General features: G+C 33.0%; 1 protein-coding gene across 2 annotated transcripts in view; it reads left to right on the top strand.

Moving 5' to 3' along the window:
- Positions 1-9472, top strand: part of TAB3 (TGF-beta activated kinase 1/MAP3K7 binding protein 3) — a 58656-nt gene that overhangs the window by 42915 nt on the left and 6269 nt on the right. For both annotated transcript variants that reach the window (XM_008590441.1, XM_008590442.1), the window contains exons 8-9: positions 309-392; positions 6854-6955. In XM_008590441.1, the coding sequence (XP_008588663.1) occupies positions 309-392; positions 6854-6955 (186 nt within the window). The remainder of the gene's footprint in view (positions 1-308; positions 393-6853; positions 6956-9472) is intronic.

Below are 9472 nucleotides of genomic sequence, written 5' to 3'. Positions count from 1 at the left end.
CCCCCCCCCCTCAAATGCCCAACATGCTTAACCCTGCCTAAGGAGACTAGCCTTACAGTTAGAGAAATATTCCTTCAGGTAATACATTGTATACAAACACTGGTGTGGTGGTGTTCTTGAGTCTTTTCTCACAGTGATAAAGAAAACACAATTTTAGTGGGAGGAGGGTAGGATAATACTTGTATAAAGAATTTTGAAACCTTGGAAAAGTTTCCCTTCTTACATGTTTTACTTACATATTTTATTTTAAAAATTCAGATAACAGGAGAAAGAGTTCTAAATGTCTGGTGATTTTACTTTCTTTATAGGAAACTTTGATCCAAAAGCCATGAATAATTTTTATGACAACATAGAACCTGGCCCAGTTGTACCACCCAAGCCATCTAAAAAAGGTGAGTAGAGAAATGTCACAAACATCGTAGAAATAAATATCAAAATTCTTTGGGAGTTCACATATATATCTGAAGACATTTCCATTAAAGATACTCATTAACTTGGTCAGCATAAACAAAGTTACCATATTGATGTTTACTGTGGCAATAATGAAATGTCCCCAAACTTTAATTTTTAAAAAACACTAAAATTAATAACTACTAGAATTATTGTTAGAGGTAATTAAATGAGACATGTAATTTATTTTTTTAAAAAGTCAAAATAGTATATTATATAGTTAACATTATAAATTTACTCAGTACTGTAAAATTTATGATACTAATAGACAATTCTCATAAAATAATTAGGATTTTAAAGGTCTAATGTTAGAATAGAAAGTCACATCTGCAGTAGATCTAAGGATATTTTTAAGGCAACAAAAGAATTTTTGTGTACTCAAAAGGTGACCATAACAATTAGATAGGGATTAGGTGTTTTCTTATCAAGGACAAAATTAATTCTACACAGTCAAAGTTTGGAAGAATCACTTTTGGATAATTGTTACATAGAAATGATTTCATATTAAAGGTATCAAATCTGTTCTTATTTTTATGTACCAAATGTTTAGTTGGCATTTCTGTATCTTAAAAAATTAATTTCAATTAAATTTAAACATTGAATCATTGAATGTAGATTAACTTTTTCTGTCCCTTTCTTATTAATAGTCCATGTTGTTTTATAATTGTAATTCTCAAGACTGAAGTATGCATTTCATATTTTAATCCTTGTGATTTAAGCAACTCAAGATAGATTGATCATGAAGTCATACAGATAGTAAAGAATGCTTTATTAAAAAAATTATTTGTGGTTTAACATTTTAAAATCTCATCAAACTTATTTTTAATTTTAACTACTTTTTGAGTAGTTTTTCATGTATATTAAGCTCAATAGAGTGTTCTTATATAGGTTGCAGTGCAGTATCTGTTCATCTTTTTATTGTTTAATAGGACCATGGATGTTTCATCTGATCTGCACTTAAAATAGCTTACTGATTTCTAAAAATGGTTCAAAGAAGAATCTTAGTGGATGACTGCCAAGTACCAGATTTGGCACTGTGGCAACATTATATGCTGAAAGTTGCTGGGTTGTATGTATATCATTGATCACTTTAGCTTTGGGGGCTCATAAAATATGAGTCTTTAACCTTGATTTTGGCTGAGTGTCTACTAAGGAAGTATCACCTACTGGTAATTCAACAGGTGACCTTCAAGTTAATTGATTCAAGGGCCGTCATGGAGGAATTGCCTTACTTAAGGAAGTGCATTGAAAAGTTGTTACCCTGAACAGAGGACTGAGTTGATGAGAAATAGTGGACAATATGTCCACCATGAGCCACATTATTAGCTTAAACTCTCAGGTGTGGTCTGAGGGGCCCACCATAAATAACAAAGACACTGCTATTACTTGGGAAATGTCAAGGTTTTAGAAGTTATCTCCCAGGAGCCAAGAACAAAGCCAGACCTCTCTTTGGGCAAGGCCAAATTCTTTACTGTGCGATAGTTAAAGCAGCGCTTAGAAGGAAACTTATAGCTTTAAATGCCCATATAAGACAAGATCTGAAATCACTGACCTAAAATTCTACCTTAAGAAGTGAGAAAAGAACAAAGTAAAAACAAAGTAGAAGAAAGGAAAGATAAATCAGTGAGATAGAAGACAGAAATAACAGAGAAAGTTAACAAAACCAAAAGTTGGATCTTTGAAAAGATAAAAAAAAATCAAATTCCAAGGTAGACTGATCTAGAAGAAAAGGAATAAAAATTACCACAGTTAGTAATGAAAGATGGGTTATTCGTTAAAACAATGATAATGATAATAAGAGAATGCGATGAACTTTATGTCAATAAACTTGGCACCTTAAATAAAATGGACAAATTTTTTGAAAAATATAACCTACCAAAACTAAAAATAAGATGAAATAGGAAATGTTAACAGCTATATATATCTATTTAAGTAATTGAATCCATTATCAAGAATTTTCCCACAAAGAAAACTTCAGACCCAGATTGTTTGACTGGTGGGTGAATTCTGTCAAACATTTAAGAAAGAAAGAATGCCAATCTTAACTTACACAAACTCTGAGAAAATAGAGGAGGAAATGCTTCCCATCTTTTTTTTTTTTGTAACAGTTTTATTTTTCCCCTAAAGACTTTATTTTTTTTTGTAGTAGTTTTAGGTTCATAGCAAAATTGAGAAGATAGAGATTTCCCATATACCCCTTACCCACCCCCACACACATGCCTAGTCTCCCCCATTATCAGTATTCCACATCAATATCCCTCAAAAAAAATCCTTAATAAAATATTCACAATATATAAGAAAGATAATACATAATGACCAAATTGAGGTTAGCTTAGGCATGCAATGTTGTTATAACACTAAAAAATCAACCAGTGTAATTTACCATATTAACAACGTAAAGGAGAAAAAGCATATGATCATTTCACTAGATGCAGGAAAAGCATGTGACAAAATTCAGCAAAAATTCTTAGCAAATTAAAAACAAAGAAACTCCTTTAGTCTCATAAAGGGCATCTTTGAAAAACTCTCAGCTACCATCATTACTTAAATAGTGAAATCCTGAGTGCACTAAGATTGGGAACAAGGGAAGGTTGTTTATTCTCACCACTTCTATTCAAAGTTGTACCCAGAGTTTCTAGCCCATGCAATAAGTTGAGGGAAAAAATGCATAAAGATTAGAAAGGAAGAAATAAAGCTATATATACTACAGATGACATTATTTGCAAAAAAAAAAAAAAAATCTTGAGGATACTGAAAACTGTTAGAACTAAGAAGTGAATTTGATAAGGTCCCAGGATGCAAGGTAACTAGTAAACAGTTGGAAAATGAAATTAAAAAGTTAATTCCAATAACAGTATGATCAGAAACCACGTGACACTTAGGAATAAATTTAACCAGAGATGTGTACATTGAAAACTACAAAACATTGCCAAGAGAAATTAAAGAAGACCCAAATAAATGGAGCGATATACTTTGTTCATGATTGAATCAGTATTGTTGAGGTAAATATTCTTCCAAGATTGATATGTACGAGGGTACTTAAAAAGTTCATGGAAAGGTTAGTATTGTCTTTTAATTCGATTTTTCCACAAACTTTTTGAAGTATCCACGCAGATACAATGCCAATTATAACCCCAGTATGCTTTTTTTTCTTTTTTAATTAACAAAGTGATTCTGAAATTGATTTGGAAATGCGGAAGATCTATAATATCTAAAATAATCTTGAAAGAGAGCAAAATTGGAAGTCTGAGGCTAACCAACTTTAGGACTTACTATAAAGCTTCAGTTATCACAGTGTGGTACTGACATAGGAATAAAGAAATAGAATACTGGGACAGAATATAGAGCCTAGATATAGACCCTCACTCACACTGTCAGTTGATTTTTTGACAGAAGCACCAAAGCAACCAATGGAGTCTTTTCAACAAGTGGGGCCAGAAGAATTGGATATTCATGTTAAAAAAACACAAATTTTGATTTTTACCACATATCATACACAAAAATCTGAGATAGGTCATACATCTAAGTGTACTACCTAAACTATAAAGTTTCCGGATCAAAACAGAATATCTTTGCAACTTAGGTGTAGATAAAGGTTTTTAGGCAGGACATGGGAAGCAATACAAAGAAAAACAGTTGATAGATTAGCCTTCATTGAAACTCAGTACTTCTGCTTATCAAGAGACACTATTAAGAAAATGAAAATGCAGGCCACAGACTGGGAGAAAATATTTGCAAAATATGTATCTGATAAAGGACTGGTATCCAGAATATATAAAGAACTTCTGTAACACAATAATAAAAAGACAAAGAACCCAATAAAAAGGGACAAAACATTTGAGCTAAACAAAGGAATATATATGAAAGACTATTACAAAAGAAATGAAAAGAAAAGTACTTCAGGTACTGTGATGGATGTGTTGCCAGGAGTCCATGTAGTCAGAGTTGTAGTTTTCTAGTAGTGGTGATGTTAGTGTTGTTAATATGTCATGCTGCCTTCTCTCTTTGGGACCAACACAATGTATTCGAGGTGAGAGGTTCCTGTTTGGTATCCTCCTCAACTAGGAATTGTGCAAGGCTTACATTAATATTTCATGATGTGATCTCATTAATAGCAAGCTTCATCTGTCTCTCTACAAGTACATTTATACTAAAAAGGCTCTTTTCTATGGCTCATTTCATTCAAACAAAATTTGCTAAAGCTGATATTGGATTGTCCTTTAGAGTTAGTTGTAATGAGATTCTAGTCACAATCAATTTCTTAAATATGTATTGAATGCTCAATGTGTAGATTGATTACATAGATAAATGCTTGCTGTTACAAAGGGAACACGTGACTCCTACCCCAAGCAGTTTATACTCTGCATGTACCCAGTTTTAATAAAAAGTAGACTTCTAGAAAGCCATCTAAATCAACATCTTTACTATAAATGAATTTGTATTTTAGAAATTTAGTTGAGCTTTAATTATATAATAATACATTAGATATTGCTGGTAAGAGTATTACTGTTAAATACTACATAATTTTTTATTTTTTTCAAGTCAGGACAACTAGTATACTTACCATTATACAGTGTAATCGATTTTCATGGCCTTTTACGAATCCCTGCCTGGCCCTCCTCCCTCTCCTGCTTCCCCATGCCCAGGAACCTCAGCTCTGCTCGCTCCTCTTAAAAAAAGTTCAACATGTTGTTGTGGTTGTTTATCTTTTCTTTCTTTTTTTATTTATTTGTTTACCAAATAGTTTTTAAACCTTTTTTACCTTTTTCTGTTAAAGCTTATAATTAATAGAACTTGATTAAATTCTGTAATTTTTGAGAAAGCCTTTTCATCACAGATTTATAAAAACTATTTAGTTTTCTCTATGAAGACAAATTTGTTTTTTGTTAAGTACTTGCAGATTCTCATTTCGGTTTTTTAAACTAAATCAGCCTTTTTGAAAGTACATCTAGTTTAGTGCAGATTGGCTTGCAATACCACTCACTTAAATTAACAACAACAAAAAACAGTAAAAGGTAGTAAAAGGTAAATAACTGGTAGAATTAGTTTATTGGTTCAAATAAATGTCTTGGAGTTATTACAGATATATGGTAGAAATCCAAGCAGAATATAGAAGTTTATCTGAGTAATAAGTATGATAATTAGAGAGAAAATGAGAGAGAGAGAGAGAGACAAAGAAACAGAAAAGACAAGACAGAGAGAAAGGGAGACGGAGAGACCTTTTTTAGATTGGACTTTGTAGTCAAGCAATACAGTGTGTGTGTGAGCCTCTCAGGTGACTCAGAAAGTCTCCCCAACCCCTCACTGGTAACTCACACAGTGGCAAGAGCAATGACTTTGGTGTCCCATGCCCTGAGTGCTGGTCCTGGTTATCTTGGCCTCCTGACCTTGTTCCGATCTTATCTTACACCACAGAGAGATGATCTGTCCAAATGCTTACCTGTGTATTTTACACGGTTGTTTTAAGAGTCAGTGAGGTGAGGTATGTGACACTGTAAAAGTGCTTTGGAACCTAAGGAGGCATTTACTTTGCTTTTGTTTACTCTGATAATAGAGTGTCAAGTGCCTAAGCCCCTTGCTTAGGATTCTGGAGCAGTAATTTCCAATGGTGTGTTGTACTTGGAGACTGCATATGGGCTCAGAACTGATTAGAAAATGCAAGATCTTTCTTTGGTTCTTAAGGGCAAATAGTATGAAGTCTGCCGTATTTTATTTTTACTTAATACAAAGGGTTGCTTACTAGTAACCTATAAATTCATAGAAACAATATTCTAGCAAGAAATCAGGATGCCTGCACTTATGTCTGTGTTGCAAATTCTTGTCTACTGGGCTTCTGCACGTGTAGGTATTTGGAATTCATGAAATGATTTGGGAGCACATGTTTGTCAGTACATAGTGTTATTTTGAGTTGGTTCTGATTTTTCAGGTACTGCTACTTTTATTCTTTAATTGTAAAATTCTGTACTTTCATCATTATTATTATAGTGGTCAGCTTTGTATGGATAGAGTATTTTCAGCCCATGCTTTTCTAATAACTATTGCTCAATCAAACAATTGCTTAAGTATAATCTCCCAAATTTTGCTTTCACCTTGACATTTAATTGCTTTCACTGAGTTTGTACCCCTAATCTACTAAAAAGCGGTAAATAGGTGAAATATGGCATTTGTTCTAAGCTTTTGGAGAGCATGGAAAAAGTTGTAAGAGCCACTGCTCTGTATAGGTTGCAACGGCAGTATTAAATATGACCCTTGCCCTCACAGGAGAACTAAACGTACCATGAAGTAATAAGAAGGGTAAACACACTCAGCTGTGTGGTTCGCATGAGAGATCCTTGTGTGCTTGATCACTCTTGCTAATGAATGACTTGATCTTTTCTTACTGACTTTGCTTCTTATTATGCAGACTCCTCAGACCCCTGCACAATTGAGAGAAAAGCCCGAAGAATTAGTGTGACCTCCAAAGTACAGGCAGATGTCCATGACACCCAGGCAGCAGCTGCAGATGGTTTGTACTTGTGTGTCCAGAATTTGTGCAGAATATCTGAAGACACGTGTTAACCTATGTGGAGTTATCATGAGTAAAACCAGACCTTTATTTTTTGCTTTAAAAAATTGCCTATACTGAGTTTCTAAGGCTGTGCTGTCCAATAGGAATATAATGTGAGCCACATATATAATTTAAAATTTTATATTTTATACTAAACCTTTGAAATCTGGTGTATATTTTACATTTACAGTACATCTCAATTTGAACTGACAACATTTCAAATGCTCAGTAGCCACATGTTGCCAGTGGCCACCATATTGGCCAGATCAGCTCTTACTTCCCCTTAATGTGCAGAGAATATAGCTAGGTGGAAAAGATCTCATCCTCAGAACAAAGAAGCAGCAGGAAACTACCTTATACTTTATAAAGTTAAAAAACAAACACTTCCTCCTTTACCAATAGCATATTTCTCATTTTTTTGAAAATTAACTACTTTTCTATGAATTTTTCATTTATCTTTAAACTTGTGTAGAAAATATTTAGAATTTATAAAAATTTTAGTTGCATCCTTTTGAGCAATTTGTCTTCTGTATTCTCGTTACTATATAATAGAAGCAATATGGATTAAACTGACAAGTTGTTTATTTGTGATATTTATGAGACTTTATTTTTATGGAGATTTAGCCTACTATAACTAATCCATTTAAAAAAATTAATATTAAAGGAGACCTACTCACTTCAGTTATTTGTATATAAATATTCTTGCTCTTTTGAGTTTCTTTTTATTTTCCATAAGGTCTAAAATATTTTAACTCTTTAAAATACACCATAAAAGAGAAAAAATTACACTCCTATAAATCAAACATGAACAGATATCTAAAATGCCTTTTGGGTTTTAGATGCTTCTATTTATTTAAATAGTACTTCTCCATGATAAAATAAGCACTTTCTTTTTTTAGGACCAAAAATAATTCTAATTTAAATGCCTTTTAAATATATTTTTTGGTAAGTTACTTCAGAGTGATATATTATTCCAAATTTAAATTGTCGTGGTACTAAATAATTAAGAGAGTCCCCATGTATCCTGGATTGGTTAGGTTAAAAGAAGTTTTTCAGTTACTCATGTAGTTTAGAAAAAAGAGGAGTTTGGAAAACCTTTTCATATTAAACATTTGTACTGCCACAACCTAAAATTGGAGACTACCTTTGGAATTAACATAGACAGAATGTAACAGCTGAAGAGTTTAATATATTAAAATTTCTCACTCTGTAATAAATACTTCATGAAATAAAAAGTCACTTGTATTAGAAAAGGATAAAATTGAGTTTTTAGAGCTTGTCTTTTAAAAACCAACAGCAGTAGTAAGATATGATTTTTTAAGTGTTAGGTTTTCAGGCAAATTGTTCTTTTAAGACTATTATGAGAGAAGACCTTTTCTAAAAATGGCATAGTAAACATTTTTCTTCTAACAGAAGGCTTTAACATGTGCTTTTTATTCCTCCATATGAGACAAAAAAGAAAACTGTATTAAATTTATGTGTTTTGGAGTCATGAGCCAAAAGACAAGGTGGTTGATAATGGCAGTCAGAAGCAACAGATGAAGCAAGAGAAACAAGCCCATCTCCTGTTTATAGTCATAGGAATAGGCTGAAGAACCCAGTAATTTTCTGTTGTATTGTAAGGCTAAGATCACCTTCCTGATTGAGGCTGAACCTTTTCATACCTTGGGGTAAGGTTGAGGGTCTAAAACTCAGTTCTCTTTACCTCTTGGGGAATGTTCACACCAGCCATGAAAGACAAATTGATGAACCATAAGTCAGCTAATTAATTTCCAGTGGAAGATAATGCTTAACCCAAAATAATAAATGACAAAGCTTTCCCTGATCTCGATCTTTTTTGTTACTTATTTAGAAAGGTTGCTTACCTTAGATCTTAACCTCATTTTCAGTTCATAGGGAGGGTTTCTAATTTTTATAGATTATCCCAGCCTCCTGGCCTTGCCCCAGTTTCCAGGGTGAATTCCATGTAAGGAACTTTAGCCTTCTATTCACTGACTCCACTCTCAATAGAGACTGTTCTAAAAGGCATACTTACAAATTAACTCTAGAAGCGAACAGCCTTTTTGAGCACAAGGCCAGAGAGAATGAGAACCTAAGAGGAACACAAGACAAGTTTGACTTTTTTTATAAAATCCCAGGGACCAACATGAGGATGCCAGCATTTAATACTGCCCAGTATAGACAATTTCTTAAACTACTATATAAAGGATATTTTAATGCCAAAAAGGTAGGAAAGAATCTGAGAATAAAAGACAGTCTTTTATATTGAATGGATTTGGTTTTAAGAAAAACTAACCGTACAGTCTTTCTCTTTCTCTTTTTACTATTCTGGGAAAAACTGTTATGAACTGTCACTGCCATTTATGAACCGCTTATGAACCACCGGTATAAAGCACATGCATATTGTAGAGCTTAGGGTCTCATGGAAGAAGGCACACATTTATTTTATTTTATTTTTTTTTTTGTCTTTTTTTT

This window comes from Galeopterus variegatus, unplaced genomic scaffold (genome assembly GCF_000696425.1).
Source record: "Galeopterus variegatus unplaced genomic scaffold, G_variegatus-3.0.2 Scaffold6098, whole genome shotgun sequence".
In the NCBI taxonomy this organism is placed as follows: Eukaryota; Metazoa; Chordata; class Mammalia; order Dermoptera; family Cynocephalidae; genus Galeopterus; species Galeopterus variegatus.
Note: the sequence above shows the minus strand (reverse complement) of the source record. Positions and strands in the feature narration are given on the sequence as shown.